The following is a 19,832-nucleotide window of genomic DNA, read 5'->3' as shown; positions in this document are numbered from 1 at the left end:
CAATGGAGAAAACAGCAAAGCTAGTTACCAGTGGTGGCTTGCTTCCTAAAAAACAAGCTAAAAATATGGCAGAGGGAACCCAGAAATTATGCTAAGTTAGCTACATTATTATACCAAGTTATAAGGTAATTAAAAGTCAGAAAAACAGGCATAGATGAAATTTTATTTTGCAAAACTTATACTGCACAGCATGTAGACAGAAATATTAAAAAGTATTCTTAAAAGTTCTATTTAAACCATAATAGCTCAAAATGACAAAACTGCGAACTGTTCTGTCTCTTCTTTAGACTTCAGACATAGGGGAAAAAAAAAGTAACTTCACCTGATTCTTTGGCACAGATATTTTCTAAAAGCATTCTGAAGTTATTCTACAGAAGAGCAAGCATAACCTTTGCATTTGTTTTTACAGGCATAACATATAGTCTCCAGGCCTACAAAATAAGATTTCCATCTACACCTTTTGGCAATCATTTTCCTGACATGACTCCACAAAACAATTTCTTTAGCAAGTATGTATTTTCAACGTTTCCTATAAACATTTGCTTTTATACCATAGTAATAAAAAGATGCATCGGTGACAAGAAGAACACTGCAAGTAGTCATTTAATGACCCTTAGTCACTTCAAAGATGTATTAATATACAAAAAAGTTTCTGGAGAAAAACAAAATACAGTATGGCCTCTGCTTTTCCACGAGTTATTAAAAATCCTATGTTTAATTACACAAAGAATTACACTGGTAAAAAAAACACTTTATCAAAATATGAGTTCTCTAAACCACTTTCAATAGATCTGAAAATACGACAAGATTTAAACTGGTAGGCCTCCTACGATCTCTTTACAGATGTATTTGCTAGACTGTTGACTTGAATGAATGAGAAAAGAACTGAACTTGGAGGTCACAGAGGAAGATGTGAAGGTTTACCAGGAATTAACTGCCTAAATGCTGCCCTTACGTTACAGGTCACTGTACAGTATAATACTTAAGAAACATAGTATACTCACGTCAGGATGAATCCTTGGAGGAAGACGTTCTCTTGGAATTCTTTCATAGTCGTATCGTCCTTCAGACCACATTTCATCTCTTCGATATGCCACTAAAGACAATAAAAATCCAACTAGTCAAAACCAGACTTGTTATGAATAGATGAAAGGATAGTAAGCATAGAAATGACAGGTTCTCTGGCTTCTCCCGAGGTAATAAATTACGTACAAGCTCTGTACGCACCTTTTTTTTTGTTAACTGAGGTCCTTTTAAAAGTAAATCTATCTATTTATAATTAATAAGTAATTAATTTAAGGCAACTAGAAATCAAGATTCTGGTGGCAATATTGTTCAAAACCTCTGCAGTACCAACAGCCAACATAAACCGCCTCTAAGAGTCAATGGATATAACTTCAAATAGTCAGATATTGTAGTAAATAAAACCAAGATCTGTAACAAACTTTTGTTTTAGTTTATATGGAGTTCTGCTACGCACTCTTCACAAAATAACTCAGCATGGGCAAGAACTGGAAATTAGTGACGTACATGCAGCATAAATCCCGGACTTAAGGGTCCTATAAACAACCCTATTGAGATTTACACATAGTGCAAATATCAACTGTAGAAGTAAATTCATACACACATACCTTATAGCGATTCTGATATTTCTGTGCTAAAAAAAGACTTGTTTTTTTAAAATGAGTTCAACTCCTCTTTATTAAACTGCAGAGCTCCTACTTTCCTATATAATTTTGATCAAATTATTTCATCATCTTGACCTTCTGGAAACAGCATAAAACATGACACATCATTCAGCTAGCACAAAGCTCTGTTTTGAATACATGAATGATATGCATTCTTCACAAGCAAATTTTTCCTTTTTTAAGCCAGCAGAACACACAAACTCCTCTTTCCAGAAAATGGTGACTTCCAAAGTCAAAATTAGTAACTAAAATCACGTGGAAATAAACCATCACCATAAGAGACTCTGCTGTGTTAGACAACACAAACTCAAGGAGCTGAAACCTTTCTGATAATTGTAAAGGTTAAAAAAAAAGTGTATATATATAGCTGAAAATAGTTAAGAAATTGCTAGAATTGCATTTCTCAATGTTTCCTTTCACAAGGGGTTCTAGCTATTAAAATAATCCATACGAAAAAGAAATAGCAGGACATATTCAAAAGGAGAAATATAAAACGTTATCTACCTTCACAAAAGAAAAATACTCAACTGGAAACGGTCTTATGAGGCTATATAAAAAAATAAGGATTCTTCCAGATGCCAAGAATCAATGAGATAAAGGGCTTATTAACCGTAATCAGAGGTAAGCACTGCCAACTATAAATTTTTGTGAAAAACAACAAATACTTGCATACTCACTTTTCTGTTAGTTTCAGCAACTATGCCTCAGAAGACCCATTCAATCACCTAGAAATAGAAAAGAAACTGAAATTAGCAAAAAAAAACAACATTCAAGCAAGCTCATATGTACATTTCTTGTAAGTAAACCAGACATTTAAAATAGAAATCCTTCAACTGCCCATCCCCCATAATCTGTCTGAATTAGTCCAGGGTATTCACTGTACTCAATTAAGTAACAACATGAACATGAGAATTTAGAATACCAACAAAATTTCTGTGACAAATTACTATATGTACAACACTTTCTGAAAAAGTTTCTGAGTTTTATTTCCCTATTACGATCTTTTACTCACTACCTCAAGTATCAGTTTCTCTTCCATTTATTAGCAGAAGTTACTGGAAATTATCAAAACTGCTTTCTTAGAAACACTCAGGAAAATATCTAATATATCCACTTAACTTACTTTCATTTAATTGTCTTTCAATATTAATATGATTAATATTAATTTTATGTTCATTTTGTGTTCACATTTATATTAATATATTAATAATGAGAAAAAAATAAGACTCCACTGCATGTGACCAGAGGTTAATGAAAAGTTTGCTTTAACACATGCTTTGTCTTTAACACTTGCTTCGCAAATCATTAAGAAGCTCTTTCCTGAACTGTGGTAAGCCTTTCCCTTCAGAGCCTTCGATCCTTCCCAATAGCATTGATTGATACAAACTGATCACAGCATCTTCTTAAAACGCCCCATTTTATAACAGACTTGATGTTAAGTGTGTCCCATAACCGAGACACAAGAGTAGTCTGACGCAGGCACAGAGTATAAAAAGCCGACTGAACCAACAGAGCTGGGCTGGTACTGGTTTTGGTAAGGGTAAGACCTGGAGGGTATGTTGTCCCGGGCCCCTCAGATGGGCTACATGCAACAACTGCTAATTCTGAAAGACCTGCTCACAACAGTTGTATTTGTTGGTCAGGTGCACCCCTCAGAAGCACATTTCCTGGTGGTTTTACAGTAACTGCATCTCTTCTCTCTTCATTCTCTTCTTCAGTGACTTTACCTAAATGCTTAAACGCATGCCAGGGGCTGGGCAGGCATCAACATTTCTCAGGCAGACTGCGTCCCCTCTTCCTTGCATCCCCTAGACCGTGCCCCGTCTGTCCTTACCCTACTCCTCACTGCCTGCACAGCTCTCTTTTCTTCCTTGCCAAGAGTTACAAGGACAGTAACCGAATACATCTGTACTTCAAACACACTGGAAGGGACTGAATTAGCAGAGGCAAGACAAAAACCATCACTACGCCAGAAGAGCTGCGTGCACCGGTTCTCTCAATGCCTCACCACTGGTACTTTATGCCTGGATGCTCCGTGCTGCCAGCCCTCCATGTCCGAGGTGCCACCCACATGTAAGTGGATGCTATTCCTTGGTGGAGACCCTCACTTGGTTTTCAGACCAGGGGGGACATTGGCAACGGGATGAAGACAGTGCCTGGTGGCTTTTAAGCGATGTTGTTTGTTTTGTGGGTTGTTTTTTGTTCATTTGTTTGTTTTGATTGGTTTTGTGTTGTTTTCTTTTTTCTGCTTGCATTTTGGCAAATACAGCAATGTCCGTGTCCTGCCGCCTGGAACAGTTACTGAAATTGTTAACTGAACACAGCGTTCAAAAAGCAACGCGTCAGAAAAATGCCATTAAAGCAGGATGCAAGCTTTCACACCACGCTGCTCTGCCAGTTAAGCCACCTCCAACATCCCACTACATAACACTGGCAGCAGGCACCATCATTCACAGACATGCTCATTGCTTCATGGCTGATAAACACACGACCACGTCCATCACTGCTGTGGGACCATACTGCAACTGGCAAGCATTATCACTACCATTTTGACCAAAAAAAAGGAAAAAAGGTAGAATATGCTATCACAAAAGCCAACAAACTGAAGGAAAAATATATATATACACAATTATATCAGACAAGAAATTAACAGAAAGGCAAGAAAGGATGGAGAAGGGAAGAGGGAAGGAAAATCTCAGACGTGAGATTTTGCAGTTTGAGGAATAAAATGGAAAAGAAAAATCAGACAGAATCAATTATAAAGCACACTGTCCAGAATGCTGGTAATGACAAAAGGCAGAAAAACAATTTTATAGAGAAGACTAAAACCACAGTTTTTAAGCTGAGACCAATGAAATAAAGTGAGGATGCTTTTGAAAATACCAGAAGAAAAAAAAGTGCTAAAAAAAATGCTTGAAGACAGAAAAGCACATTTTCTATCACCTTGAACCCATTTCATCTGGTTCTACAGAAAAAACTTCTATTTCTTAAATGATGTGACCTAATCAGAACACAGCTTTAATAACAACCACGAAGTGTCAAAACTTTAAGGATCAATATAAAAATATTTCATTAACAAGGATTCAAGAAATCAAAGCTTAAGATCTATCTGCTCTCTCAGTACAAAGTTGCTCCAAAACAAAGATTAAAAAAATACGTAACCATTTTTGTTACACCTAACCCCATTGTCACTGATGCTATTTTTTATTACCACGTACACCAAAAGTGGTTGGTATTTCTTTGACATCATGAGGCATAATACCCTGCTATATTAATTTAATCAGCCTCTTCCTTATTTTTGGTCAAAGGTGGCTGTTTTCCCTAAAGCAAATTCCTTATTTTCTCAAATGAGGATACTTTAGCGTACACAGAAGCCATTCTATTAATGCAGCACAAGCTGCTCTGCTGTGGCCAGCTGCCAAAATTGGCTTTGCTCCGATTATCACAGCACTACGTCTTCCTCTACGCTAGTATAACGGATGTAATACAAAAAGGTTTTCTTCATTATGCAGATTACACGGCTCACTTAAACATCAGATTTTTGCACAACTGGGTTTTCTTTGTTAACCTTTTTTTTTCTGAGGAACATAAACATGTTAAAAATACTAACATACTGAAGAACACTTCAGTATTCTGCAATATTTTGTACATAATTCTTGTCTGTTTACACTTGAGACATCAATTTTCATCACTGCTAGAAATATCTACTTCATCACCGTCTGTAATTTTCCAGTGTGTGCTATCAACCTTCTACAGAATCTACATTTTTGTTCCAAAAACGTGCAGCTTTCTTACCCAGATGGCTACATTTTGCCATACGTGAACAAGAGTCCAGGGGCAGACAACTGCGCTCTTTCTGATGCTACTGGGACACACCTGGCTTTGTACTATTATCGTGACAAACCACAACAACTGGTAAACGTAGGCCAGTTTTGTCCCTCCTACGCCTTGCAAAGCTCTCAGAAAACATCTTAGATGATCTTGTAGGAGTAAGACCTAGAAAGGGCCCTCAGGGAATTGTAAATTTAACAGACTTATCATGGCCCATTTCACAACAGCCAGCCATTGCTGCCTTGAGGACAGGAACAAAGAGACACAATGAAGCTTTTTGTTCCAACCCTTAAAGGCCATATTTGATAGTGCTGCAAACCTATTTGGCATCTCCTAACTAGACAGGAACAAGGCTTGGGAAAACTGAGTTTGGGATAAAAGAAGCCTTCTCGTCCTTTCCCCATATTTGGGGCAGGCTCAAAACACTGATTAGATCTCTACCCGCAACATGAAACATCAGAAGTGCAAGAGCAGAGGGAAAAAATCAGCATGACAATAAATAAAATACTGGGAGGGGGGCGCTGAGAAAAAGCAGGATTACAAAGAGAATCCACCTCTACCTAAAAACAAGTATTAGGCCAAAAGATTTTCAAAAGCAGTTAGAAGCATGACTGCAATAAGTCTAGGCATGTTCCACCTAGATAAGACACTAACTAACTTGAAATAAGAGGTTTTCTTCCAATCTTTCCTAACGAGTTTACAACAGTTTTGACATAAAATAAGGGTTTAAAAGAAAATATTTTTTAAAAAAATCAATTTAAGAAGGCACTGACTGCAAAAGTCAAATCACCTGCAAACTCAAAAGGAAAGAAAAAACAACAGAAGTTGAATAAAATTACCAGCAACACGGACCTTCCAATGAGCATTTAAAACCTCTATGGTTCAGTTTTCTAACTATATCACTCTAATATATCTAATATATCAACAGGAGTGAGAAAAATTGAGATAATGCTTTGGGAGTTTATATTAACATAAAGACTGATGTATTAGCGGTTATGTTTATGTGAACAGCCGCAGTTACCAACATCTCGTCCTTCATCAGTGTCAATGCCATCAAAAAATATGCTACCAAGCTGCAATGGGACCGCTATGCTGCCGACACAAACAACTGTACAGATCACCACCTCTGCGGTGCCTTTCCATCTTGTGGCACGAACAATTTGATAACAAAATATGCCAGCTCACCGCATTGTTGCTGTAGCAGGTCAAGACTTGGATGCTTTCAACATTTATGTATGAAAGTATTAACAGATGCTGAATATTTCAGCTAGGCAAATCAATACCTCAAACTCTACTCATCACTTGCAGAGGCGGTGTGCGCTTCCACATCTTTTTATGTCTTTCCTGCACAGCTTTTGCTCTCTTGAAGTCCTGAACACCTTGAATTAAGAAAAAATATGTATTATAGGACTATCCATCAGAAGTCTAACCTAGGGAAAAGTAGGTTCACTTAAGGAGCATGAGAGCAGTGAAAAACTGTTGTAATACAACAAGAAGTGTTGTAACACTCGTAAGAGTTTAAATATATTAGGGGATGCTCCCCTGTTAAGCTAAGTGTAACGACTTGTTTTAGAGCTGCTAAGTGACGCATTTAGGTCCTATTTAGCTCTCCACAAACATAAATAACGAAAAGACGGATCCATGCTACGATTCTAAGGCAGGTATGCCGCACCCCCACAGCCATGAGGCGCCTCCCCAAAAGCACTCAGGGGTTCGCGCACCCTCCAGACGTTCATTAACAGTTGGTGTGGATTAAATACCTCTCGTAATTACACCGAGCTAGCGTCCTTCCCGGCAGCAGGGAAAGAACTGAAACCCCAAACCTGTCGCACGTGGGCTTTGTAAACCTTATATATGTGTGTGTATGTGTGTTTAAGATATCTTAAAGATATCTTACGATATCTTAAAGATATCTTAAACACATCCTAAATATACGTACGCATATATATTTAGGTCCTAAACACATATATATTTACACATATATTTAGGATCGTGGTCCCGGTTCCGCCTCTCCCCCCAGAGGACACGGCGAGACGCCCCCCGAGGCCGGGCAGCGCCGGACCCCGGGAGGCTCCGCGGGCGCTCCCCGCACCCCCGGCCGCGCCCTACCCGGCCCGGCCCGGCCGTGCCCGGCCCCGCTCACCCTCCGCCGCCTCCGGAGCCCCCCGCAGGCCCCCGCCGCCTTCCCACTCTCCGTAGGCGCCCCCGGAAGCGGCCGCCTCGCCTCCCGCAGGCGGCGCTCGGCGCCCCGCGTCAGCGGAAGGGCCGCGCCGGGCCAGGCCGTGCTGTACCGTGCTGGGCTGCCGTAAGATGGCCGCCCGCGAGGGCTGAACGCCGCCCCGCCGGGGAGCCGCCGCCATCACCGCCAGGGGTGAGGGGGGCAAGGAGGGGACGGGCCCCCTCCTGGGGACGCGGCCGAGGTGTTTGGGGGGGTACTGTCGGCGTAATTTATCTGCTTGTGACCCTGTGGAGTGTTTGCCTTGTAGTGTTTAAGTGGCTGCGTAGAGATGGGTTCCGCTCTGATAGTTCGCGACGCGTCTCTTGTGTGGTAAACGAGTGCAGCGAGTGATTAATAGCCTTGTATGGGAGCAGAGAGAAAATTAATTCGGTTTCATGCAATCAAAGGTTGTTTTGGGCCGGAAGGGACCTCAAAGCCCACCCAGTTCCACCCCCCTGCCATGGGCAGGGACACCTCCCACCAGATCAGGCTGCCCAAAGCCCCATCCAGCCTGGCCTTGAGCACCTCCAGGGATGGGGCATCCACAGCTGCTCTGGGCATATGACCAACAGGGGACTTCTCTTCCCTCCTTTACCACGAGCATGTAATTATAAGCTTTAGCCAAGTTACTACCGGAACTAATGCTTTGTTGATTTGGTTCTAAATTCTGTTGGTGCTATTAAATTATTAATAAAACATGCCATTTTAAGCATCAAGATAAAAGAACTTAAGTTGATTGGCCTGAATAATCACGTCTAGAGTGATTTATCCGCAAATCATTTATAAATCTTTAATTCATTAAACCACAAATCTGACCTTACTGATGTGTATTTAAAACAAACAAGTAAAAAGTTTGTTCATAAGTTGCAATGTTGATGTTAAGTCATGAAAATATCAGTGCATTCAGACTCCATCCACTTGATGCTTCAGAGGCGTCTGAACTGTTTTGGTGGTGTCCTTGTATGTTCTGGGACAGAGCAGAAAAACCGGTTACTGGAATTAATCATTGTCTTTTCTTCTGGTGTTCTCAACGTGAGTGATGGACACTGCATGAGGTATATTGGAATCAAGCAAAGCATACTTGAGTACCCGACGTATTTTGCAGGAGACCCAATCATTACTGACAGATGGCTCTTGTCAGGGAATGGCTTCTTTGAGTTGTTGGCAAAGACAAAAAACACTGAATTCCGCAAGTCATAGTCATGACAGACAACCTCATCCTGAAAGTTAATATGTGAAAATAATAAATGAAGAAAGCATTAATATTGCAGAGAGGCTGTTAGATTAATGGGGGTTCTGCTAGACCCCATGGAGTTAATGTGCTGGCTTCCAGCTGATGCTTTAAAGTTAAGTAACCAAGTAATACCTTGAAGATCGGGGAAGCCACATAAAAGCATTCACTAGAAAACAGAAATGTTTCGATTTGTTGAGGGGCTCTAGAGGGTTATAGAAGTCAGGTTGTACGTGGCTCAGGGAGTCCCCTGCGTCAAGTAGAAAGCTCAGATGCTCATTTTGGTTTTTATATTTATTTATTTATTTCTTATGTTAGCCTGTGAAGTGAAATCCTGGTGAGTAGAGAGACTGGTGATCAAGGAGAAAGAATGTGATGAAAATGTTACACTTGTGTCAGACTGTTTTATGAAATTAGAAATTTCCTGAAGTAAAAGGACTCAGCCTTGGAATGGAGGATTTTCTCATCTAGAGAGTTAAAGCTGGAATTGGCTGGTTTTTACACCCTCCTTTCCCCATAAGCTGGTGAAACTGGTGTGGCAAGGTTGGCATCTGTTAAAGGAAAGGAAAAAAAAAACACAAAAAACTATTGTTTGTATCCCAGTAATCGCTTCATGGTGGTTTGTTTTAAAAAATAAAGAAGGCAATGTTTTGTGAAGGTTTATGGGAGTGGAAAGAATTGTGGTTGTAGTTGGATCTACAATTGCATTTAGACCATTGTATTCACACAGATAGCCAGAAATCTGCATTTTTAACATGCTCAAGCTTTTTGAGAGATTGGTTTTGGGAAAATCATTACAAAGTATCGCAGTGACCCCTTAGTGTTTATACCAGGACGTCCTTTCCGAGGAAGCATTCTCTCCTGGAGTGGTAAATTTGAAACTTTGCCGACTCGAACATGAGAACAGCAGTCACCTTACAGGTACTCTCCATCCTGTTTTATTAAAACCGTGCCTGTCCGACAAGGTAGATGTTAAAAGTCAGATGACTGAAACACCGGCACAGGGGTCCTAAAGGATATGGGTTGCTACAATTATTTGAGCAGTCAGAACCGCAGCACTATTTCAGTTAAATTTGTCCAGGGGACTGTTTTCTGCTGTTTTCTCTGCTGTTGCAAAATAATGGTGTTATACCATGATGCAGCACTGGGGTAGCCCTTACCATGTCCTTTGTATTGTGCCGGACATCTGGATTCCTGCGCTTCGAGCCACTTCTTTGTACGGCGGCTCGCCGAGTCGGTTTGGTTAGGCTTGTCAAGGATACTAATGCCAAGCAGCAAGGAATCTGGGATAATGAATCAAGTCTGCATAACACCAGATGCAATGCGTGGCCTTTGTTGCAAATTTATTCTGTTTTCATTTGTTTAACCTTTATGTTGCCATTTCTACTCGTGCCAAAAAACACAGTCTCTGAACGTGGAAAAACTCAAAATTCGATCACTTAGAAACCGCCGCTTAAACGAGTTGGGATACGTTAAACTTGTCAGAAAAGAGAAGCAAAATACTTGAATAATCAGTGTCTGCTGGGAGTATTAGGCCTTTAGATGACTGAATCATGAAATGCTAAAAAAAAATAACCACCGATGGATTAGAGTCTGACATTAATTTCTTTGTTGACAATTGACCCTTGCATCTGATCAAACTCCCTACCTGGAAAGTCCTCTAAGGCACTGTGTCTGTTCTGTGATGGAAGTTGACTTCTTTTGTTTCTTTCATCCCTTTGTCAGCTTTTGCATTTTAAAATGAATTGGTCTTGCTGAAGAAATGGCTTGAGCCTCAGTGAAGGAGGCAGCTAGGAATCGGTGAGGGGTACCAAGAAGCAGGAATAAGGCTGCAGGAAACTGGCTAAGCAAGTATTAAGCATAGAATCATTAAGGTTGGAAAAGACCTCCAAGATCATCTGGTCAACCATCCCCCTACCATCAATGTCACCCACTAAACTATGTCCCTAAGCACCATGTCCAACCTTTCCTTAAAGATCCCCAGGGATGGTGGGCTGCATAGGGAACATTTTTGCTGTACTCTTTGGTGTATTCTCTCATAAGGGCTGTATTTTATTCTGATCTTGTGTGTGATGTATTTTATTCTGATCTGTCTCAAATTTACCCATTTTTGGACCAAGCCTTGGCTACAGAATGAATCAGAAGGAAGAAGTTCTTTGCACAGACTTTAGTGCCACTTCAATTTTTTGGGAAAAGTCCAAACATGAGGAAAAACACAGCCTGTTCTCTTTCAAGTTAGTTCAGTTATTCCTTACCTCATATTAGATTATGTGTATGCAGTTATAAGATGGGATGTTTAAAATGTTTTTGAGTGGGTTCATTGATTCTAGACATAGTCTTGGCTCCTAAGTCCCAAGAACTTAAAAGAGGATAGGAAGGAAATTGGCACTGAGATTTCCCTGGTTCCTGCCAGTGTGGAACTGCTCGGCCAGGAGCAGGGGAGATGCCGTCCGTAACCAGCTCTGGAAATCTCTAGTTCTAGAGCACTGTGGAAGCATGAGTAATAGATACAAGAGGAAATACTTGCTGCTTTAACAGCTGAGATACACTTTTTAAAGCCATGGCAGTGTCTTTTTTTTTTTCCTTCCCTAACCAAAAGTGGTTTATTCTATGTTGAATGTAGCTGAGCTGAAACTAGTATGAAGAATCAAATCATGTAGGTACTTGAACAAAGGTTATAAATATCACATATTAGCCAGAATATTCAGTAAATGGAGATGGGGGCTTACTTCAAGTACACAAACCCATCAGTTTTTTTTCATGGCTTACTGATTGACTAGGACAGAGAAAAAATATGCTTTGAATCCAGGGGAGAGGGAAGAACACAAGGGCAAACACTGATTTTATGTAAAATGATAAAAAGGAAATGAAAGCTATGCTTTATTGCATCTTTGTCATGACCATCTGGGCTGTGTTTAAAAGAACAATTTGGGGGAGAAAAAAATCTCACAACTGCTTTTTAATTTCTGATGTTTTGGATGCAGTTTAACTCTTTTCTCTTTCTCCCTTCATCAGAAAAATGAGTGGTGGGTTGGCACCAAGCAAAAGCACTGTGTATGTCTCCAATTTACCCTTTGCTCTGACCAACAATGATCTATACAGGGTAAGTTTTTAAGAGCCGTACTGTTCAGACTAAACCGATTGACAACAATTTTGAGTGCAAATACAATATTGATATATGTCTCTTAGAAAAGTTTGTCTTGATAAATTTGTTACTAATGGCATGGAATTGTCTATTGTTAAATCTTTCTATTTTGTTCTGTTTTTCAGATTTTTTCTAAGTATGGGAAAGTTGTCAAGTAAGTGATCTGATATGGCCTGCTATTTTTGTAGCTTTCATCTTAAATATTTAATGTCTTTGATTCACTGGCATGTCTTGTGCTTTTTGTAATTTAAGTATTAAATGTGTAACTATTGAAGGCCTGTTCATTTTTAATAAAGTATAAATTTAACAGCTGGGAGTTCTTGCAGTTGCACACATGCAATATTTGTCTTGCAGACAAGTGCTGTTTTGTTAACTGCTTCTCGAGAGCAAGTAGAATGCTACTGTGTACCAGAAATCTTTTCTCTCAAGTAGTTGAAACAATATTCTTCTAGTCAATGTTGTTTGCTTTCCCTCACCTCAGCCACAGGTGAATAATTGTAAGAGTAGGAGCTTCTAAATACATGAATGAGATGTCACAGCTCTCACATCCAGTTCCCACTATTGCAACATACAGTTCCTGTGTTTGTGGTTCCAGAGGGATTTGTTACTGTGACTGTTTAGTGCTACGTTTAAGATCAGATATAAAGCTGGATAATAACAACTCTTAATATGTGGGATATTCTTGAAAGATTCTTGTGAATACCTTGTCTATGTGTTGAAATGATAGAAATAGATGTCATGGTAAGGAACATGCTCTTTTTTTGTTTGTTTGTTTTTAGCTGCTCAGAATAACAAAACTCTAGACTTCAGGTTTTTCAACCAGTAAATATCTGCTGTAACTTCTGGTGGCCACTGTAACAATTTCTGATATGTAGAGCTAAGTTCAAAGTTTTTGAAGTCTCCCTAGTGTGTTTCAGGTGACAAAATAGCAGGAAATGCCAGTCAGACCACAACTTTAGGAAAACATGCATGAGAGGAAAAACCCTTGTGTAGGGCTCTGACAGACGCAGTGACCAGTAAAAGAGGGCAGCTGCACTCTTTGTTTCCAGGCCGGGAGTATCTGACCTGTTTTAGTTCATCTCTGAACTACTAATTTAGAAAAATCCCAAGCCAAAGGTTGTAGTAACATTCATGCTTAATAGCTGCTGATGGACCTGTTCTCCATAAATTTGTCGCTTTTGACTTCCTGGCTATCCTTTGGTAAGGAGTTCCACAATCTAAATGTACCTGTGCTGTGTGTGTGTAGGCAGTAGGGGTCTTCCACCTTGGCTTTTGAACTTGTTTGGATAGGAAGATGGGAATTGCATGAAGTATTGACGGTATGATACTTTGCTTATTTTAAAGGTGTTGTGGCTGCATACTTTCTCTTTTCCGTTATCAATAGTTTCTAGTGTTTTATTTGCTTGTTTTGGCTACCATACACAACAGAAATGGTGTTTTCAGATGCCTGTGCTGAAGAAATCCTGTGCTGCATGCTTTGTGAAAGTAAATGATTTAGAACTTGCTATTCTATCTGCATAGTTGCTGTTTTCCTTAACCTGTACCTTATTTCACAAAAAACTCACTTATTGATACCTAATTTTTTCTGACATTTTGTCTAGTTACTGCCAGAAATTAAACCGAGTGCAGACTCACAGAATACCATGTGTATATGATACTACCACGACTACTTTTGTATTTAGCAAAATTTGTTACATAATTCTTTGCAAGCTCACCTGACTCTAAACAGTGCAGATACTATGGGAGACTACTGGTGTTTCCATTTCAGTGTGAAACCTGATCCTTGTTAGCCTCAGTTTTCTATCTCTAACTAGTTATTAATTCCTAAGAAAAATCTTTTCAAATATTAGCTTGATTTCTGGAGATTCTTCTGCCCTCTAATTAAAGTCAGTTTAAACAACCTTTAATGGGTTTTTCTTGAAGTGTGACTTGACTCAGCAAAATCATGCTGACTTTTCTTCTTCCTTACTACATTTCTCATCCCAGTCTATCCTATTATGACTTTAACTCATTTGTTAAGGTTTTATGCAAACTCATTCTTCCTACAGTGGCAGATAATAGGGAGGAGTCTATTCTTTTAGTTTTTAACGTGTACTTGTGTTTTTACATACATGCAGACTGCCATCCTGTTTCCCACTGATGTTTTCTAGGACAGAATACAATTGACATAAGATTGAAAGAACTGAGGTTGGGTGGGTTCTTTACCTCTAGTCATTCTGTGGATTTTACTGGGTAAAAATCTTTCTTAAATTTCTAGATGTGCTACTACATGCATCCGTAACCTGCTTGGACTCCAGTTGGAGATACTTGTAGAACAATACAGCGAAATACCTTAGCTGGTTAGTCCTACAGAGAAGTAGAACTCTGTTTGGATGCAGTTCAGTACACTGCTTTTTCAGCAATTACAGCAGTGGTCAAGATTGGTCCCAGATTTTTAAGTTCACCTCCAGTGAGTATAGTTCCCTCCAGTTACGTTGTCTACAAATGGAGTGTGTTCTCCTTTCTTCAAGTCGTTCAAGGAATAAGCATGATACTGGACTGGAATGATGTGGAAAGACTCCACATGCTTTTTTTAGATAATCTCCACTGTACCTCCAAGCACATGCCCTGGTTAGCTCTTCCTTTGAATTTCTTTTTAATGAGCCTTTCTATAGTTAATTATACTTTATTTTCTTTTTGCTATATAGCAAGCTAAGATCCCACTGAGATCTTTCTGGAAAAAAATGTCTCTACAACAATTTAAGCATACCAATAATGTGGTTATATGTTTTCAGAGTTACTATTATGAAAGACAAAGACACCAGGAAGAGCAAAGGAGTTGCCTTTATTTTGTTTTTGGATAAAGAATCTGCACAAAACTGTTCTCGGGCACTTAATAACAAACAAGTAAGTTATGGAAAGTTGTTACGGCAGGAAGGTTGGGTTTACAATTCCTAAGTATTTACCTTTTTTTCTATTTTCTGTAGCTGTTTGGAAGAGTAATAAAAGCAAGTATTGCCATTGATAATGGAAGAGCAGCAGAATTCATTCGCAGGCGCAACTACTTTGATAAGTCTAAGTGTTATGAATGTGGGGTGAGTAAAACCGAAAGAAAAGCAACATACTCTATCTTTTGACTTTCAGCTTATTTGTTCTGTTTCACCATTGCTAATCCTACCCATGGTGTTAAAATACTTTTTGCTGTTGATGTTATCAACTTGCAGAGCAGTTGTACCATTTTCAAGAATGATGGTACCCTTTTTGCCTTTTATTTGGGATTTTTGGGGTGGAGGAAAATGTGCTTATAATACCTGCTTAACATGCTGATGAGCAGACAGAGCTGAGTAGTAGTATAACACCATTTGAGTAGGAAAACCTCTTAATCATTGCTTTGGAATACCTGCTTTTGCTCTACCTTTGGAAATAATAAGTGTTGGATACAACTCTTTTTACGCAGAACAAGTGTTCTTTGAGTTTCAGGCAACTCCTCGTTTCTTCTGAACACAATAATGTAGGCATTTGAGATTTGGATTTTATTTAACATCAAAGGCAAACTTGATTTATATTCATAACATTTTTGAGAGCAAAAATGTTGACTCAGTCATATTTCTTAAGCTGCTAATGCTGAGGTTTATATCTTGTCTTGAACATAAACCATGCTGTAGTGTATTCCGATGTTGCAGCAGCCAAAAAAAAATCTCTGCCTTGCTCATAGCTTGTTCGGTATTTGCAGTTAAACATGCATATCACCACCGATCTCTTTGTTTCCATGGCAAGCTAATAAAGAAGAGTTTGTCTTCTGTGTGCTTATTCAGCATTCCATTTATCTTGTTAATTGTTTCCATTTTTTTCCCCGTGAACTGTCTTCCATTAACTTCCCTCATGAAATGTTTCAATGTGTAGGGGTTGGTAATGATTTTTGTTAACTAATATTTCTTTTTCTACAAGGAAGCAGGACACTTAAGTTATGCTTGTCCTAAAAATATGCTGGGAGAGCGGGAGCCACCAAAGAAAAAAGAAAAGAAGAAGAGAAAGAAAGCAGTTGAACCAGAAGAAATGTATGTACATTTATTTCCATATTAGTACTTCACTTAAGCAGCTTTTTCATACCAAACACTTAAAATAAAGATCTATGTATTTTTGTTTCTCTGCACAATGAAGTGAGGAGGAAGAAGAAAGTGAAGAGGAAGGAGAAGACCCTGCTCTAGACAGCCTCAGCCAGGCCATCGCTGTCCAGGTACAAAATTGAAGTATTGCATATTTATTTCTAAATGGAACTTCTCTCAAGCTTCTTCTCAAAAACAATCATATAGTCTCTAAGATACACTTTTACATCTGTCTGTTCTGTAGCACTTAGGGCACTCTTGCCTGACAGTAGCTGGTGACTATAGTTGAGTTCTTCATATTGCAGGCATGTTCAGTCCTTTTTTTGTTTTAATGTTTCACTATTGCTGTGTTTTTGAATTGCACTTCTTTCTTTCTTTCAAGCTTCTTTGCTGCTTAGTTCCCTGTCATCTCTGCTGTGATGTTCCATTAGGTTTTTGATCCACAAATCCCTCTTTATTCTGATAACTGAGCATCTGGAAAAACAGTTATGCATAAATGAACAGGTACATACTCTGCTCTCACTCACTAGAATATCCTTGAACAACACCTATTTCTGGAGCGCTTCCTTTGCCTAATACAGCCTATTGCTGTCTCTAATGGAACTTTCCTCTCAAAACATATTTCTTCCAGTTTTTGTTATGTAGATAGGTAGTCTGACAGCTATATTACTGTCTCCTTCAACACTTCATTACAGGCTTTCACTTCACTACACATAGCAAGCCTGAACTGATGTTCAAATTTCATGGCTCCCCAGTCCCCAGCTGTTCCTTGCATACCCCCACTGCCTAAAAAGTCCTCAGAGTTTTTGAGATAACTTTATCCTGAATATGACTTTGTGAATATGACTTAGCTTTTGTTTCAGACGTCAGGTATGCAAATATGCACAATTATTCCACCCACCCACATCCCAAAGAAACTCCACAATTACAAATAAAACCTCTAAGCTTAAAGAAAGCAGGAAATATTCCAATTTTTCTTACAATCTAAAGATTTAAAGTGGGATAGCATGTTTCCTAGTAAAAATAGGAAGCATCTATTTCAACCTTTAGTTGAATAACCATATCTCTGAAGACATTCATTCCATGAATGAGTGACTGCAAAACGCAACAGATGGAAGACTTCTTAGTGGAACAAAGCTGACTCAAAAATGTCAACTTCAAATTCATTGCATCCTTCGCTTGAAATCTCAACTGCTCCATAGTTCTGTAAGTTTACTGTGTGTGTACAGTTCATCTCGTTGGAAAACAGAGGGTACTCCGTGTGGTCTGCATTGGTGCAGAAGACTTTTACTGTCAGCATGTGAGAGCTACTTTCAGAAATGTTTTTTAGTGCATTCATCACACAGTTTATCTGGAAATGGAGTTAAACCCTCTGAATTCTTTAACTCATGAAATAATTCAAAGCCTGTTAGTAATTACGATGCATTACAAATAAAAATACTATTTTTTTAATACTAAGTAATACTTCTTCCATTGTAGCAAGCCAAAATTGAGGAAGAACAACAAAGATGGACACAGACTGCAGGGGAATCTTCCATTTCAGATGACTCAAAACGTCCACGGATTAAGAAAAGTGCTTATTTCAGTGATGAGGAAGAACTTAGTGACTAAAATAATATTGTTTTATATGCATATATATAATATATACAGTGTACATTTTGTAAAGTGCAACAAAGTTATCTGTAATACATGTTTTTCTTGGTGTTGAAGACACAGAAAATCATGTTGCAGTTCTACCCTCCCAGCTGAACCTCTCATTTTTTGATCTCTCTCTCTCTCTTTCTCTCCCTTCCCCTAACCCCCTTTCTGCCCTCAAGGCAGCTTTTTACAAAAATGATGTGTTTCTATGCTTAAATCCAGAAAAATATCAGGGAGAATGCTTCCTGCAGGTAGTATCTAGACCTGAAATGGGAGTAAAATCTTACATTAGAGGAGTTCTTAAGAGTTTTCCTAAGAGGACTTCCTCTTAGATCACTGTTAGCACCTCTGATGCTTTATTAGTCCATTTATTGTCTGTTTGGAAGCAGTGCTTTAGTAGTGTATGAATAGTCTTGCACTAGCTCTCTGCCTAGGGTTGAATTTCAGCCTTAACTGTTGTACTAGTCTTTTAATTCTTCATGCAGTAATATAATAAATTACTGTTACGTAAGTTTGGTCTGTGAAATCATTTTGGAGTAAACAATATCTCTGTTTTCCAAAATTAAGATGTTCTTCTGTTTTATGTACAGTTTTAGTAATTTGCTGTACATTTCTTTATATTAAATATAGGCTATAAAATAATAGACTTTGTCTATATAGACTTAGATACATAATAATAATAGACTTAGATACAAATTCAAAGTGATATGGTGGTGATATGGTGATTAGGTCACTCAAAATCTTCATGCTTTTTTTTTTTAAAGAATAATAGTTCTGTTGCTCTTGAATTAAAAACAAGAATGGCCATATGTTTTAAAAATGGGTGTGTCTATATGCTTTGATATTCTCTAATCTGATATTTAAAGTCTCCCGCAGTGATAGGGGCTTATGCTGAGCTGTTTGTTCCTCCTGACAGCAGTTTGCGTGCCTAACATGGTAGTTTTAAATACACTTGTTTCAAGCATGGATCTCACTCCTATCTAATATTCTTAAGCATCTGAATCTGCTGCAAAACCCGAAGGGCACAAAGTTCTCTCTGTGCCTGAAAAGCAACCTTAATGTATACTTGGAACTGTCACAGTCTCTAAGTGAAGTGTGTTGGCACCCATGTCTCACCTAAAGCTGTTCAAATCTTTTAAATAGGGTGTCCATGTGTAAATCTCTGTAGGATTCTAGTCATCTTCCTGTGACTACCTCTAAAAAGCCACATAGATGCATCAGGATCAGTCCAGAGCCCTGCACGAGCGATCACTCCCAAAAATACAGACACATGGTGATGGCAATAACCTTTTTATATTCGCCACTTTGTGTAGTCAAACTTTCATTTTTAGGAGACACAATATAAAACACATTCACACTTTCACACTTGGAAGAAGAGACCATCTGGCCTCTGTTTCTATTTTCAGCTCTTCTTGTTGCTCATCAGGACTTGGTTTTCTTCCAAATATAGAAAATGTAAATCCAAATATACCATTACATATTTTTAGTTAATGCCAATTTACATTCAGATATAGAGCTGACTATTTTAGTATGTGCAAACAAACAAGCCACACGTGCGTACACCCTTTAAGCAAATATAAAGCAGCTACATTCAGAAGGTCATTCTAGGGTCTTCTGCTGCTACTTTCAGAGAAGTTCAGAAATGAGAATAAGGTAATCAAATGAAATTTTTCTGCACAAGCTGTACAGTCCACAGAGGTGGGAGACATACAGGGCTTTATACGTAGGAAGGTCTTAGACTTGGCAGTCCAGGGAATGCTTTTAAGACTTACTTTGTGACTTTCTGCTGAAAGCACGAAATATTCAGGATGGTTAAATTCTGTAAAGCTTCCTTTACAGAATTTTAGAAAGATCTCTGGATGCCAAGTACTGAAGTGGTGCTAAAGTGCCAGGTGCAACTTTGCGTTAACAAATGCAAATAGCCGCACATTGTGTCTAATAATGAAAATTATAATAGTTAAGATTGTGGAGTTCTAAGCTCTACTAAGAAAAAAAA

General features: G+C 38.8%; 2 protein-coding genes across 6 annotated transcripts in view; one reads left to right on the top strand and one right to left on the bottom strand.

Moving 5' to 3' along the window:
- The window catches only part of PPHLN1 (periphilin 1), a 71,994-nt gene extending 64,223 nt beyond the window's left edge, over positions 1-7,771 (bottom strand). For 2 of the 4 annotated variants that reach the window (XM_035544221.2, XM_035544223.2), the window contains exons 1-4: positions 7,663-7,768; positions 6,803-6,898; positions 2,366-2,413; positions 1,005-1,096 (exon numbers count right to left, since the gene is read on the bottom strand). In XM_035544221.2, the coding sequence (XP_035400114.1) occupies positions 1,005-1,096; position 2,366 (93 nt within the window). In that variant the 5' untranslated portion in view covers positions 2,367-2,413; positions 6,803-6,898; positions 7,663-7,768. Of the gene's footprint in view, positions 1-1,004; positions 1,097-2,365; positions 2,414-6,802; positions 6,899-7,662 lie in introns of all 4 variants that reach the window. The other 2 variants (XM_035544222.2, XM_035544224.2) reach the window with 1 other exon arrangement.
- On the top strand, positions 7,758-18,347 carry ZCRB1 (zinc finger CCHC-type and RNA binding motif containing 1). 2 transcript variants are annotated; one of them, XM_035544226.1, is made up of 8 exons: positions 7,758-7,890; positions 11,984-12,071; positions 12,239-12,267; positions 14,888-14,999; positions 15,080-15,187; positions 16,041-16,150; positions 16,254-16,329; positions 17,678-18,347. In XM_035544226.1, the coding sequence occupies exons 2-8, from the start codon at positions 11,988-11,990 to the stop codon at positions 17,807-17,809; spliced, it is 651 nt and encodes a 216-aa protein (XP_035400119.1). In that variant the 5' UTR covers positions 7,758-7,890; positions 11,984-11,987; the 3' UTR covers positions 17,810-18,347. The 2 variants fall into 2 exon arrangements, with proteins under 2 accessions (XP_035400119.1, XP_035400118.1); XM_035544225.2 differs by lacking the exon at positions 7,758-7,890 and adding an exon at positions 7,999-11,202.
- The last annotated feature ends 1,485 nt before the right edge of the window (positions 18,348-19,832 follow it).

Source organism: Cygnus atratus, chromosome 1, assembly GCF_013377495.2.
Source record: "Cygnus atratus isolate AKBS03 ecotype Queensland, Australia chromosome 1, CAtr_DNAZoo_HiC_assembly, whole genome shotgun sequence".
Lineage (NCBI taxonomy): Eukaryota > Metazoa > Chordata > Aves > Anseriformes > Anatidae > Cygnus > Cygnus atratus.
This window is presented reverse-complemented; position numbering and strand designations above follow the sequence as displayed.

Bases quoted from the DNA above. Each gene is read 5' to 3' on its own strand.
- ZCRB1 (XM_035544225.2), top strand. From the start codon at position 11,102: ATGAATCAGAAGGAAGAAGTTCTTTGCACAGACTTTAGTGCCACTTCA. The intron at 11,203-11,983 runs GTTAGTTCAGTT...TCCCTTCATCAG, and splicing joins CACAGCCTGTTCTCTTTCAA to AAAAATGAGTGGTGGGTTGG. The intron at 12,072-12,238 runs GTAAGTTTTTAA...TCTGTTTTTCAG, and splicing joins CCAACAATGATCTATACAGG to ATTTTTTCTAAGTATGGGAA.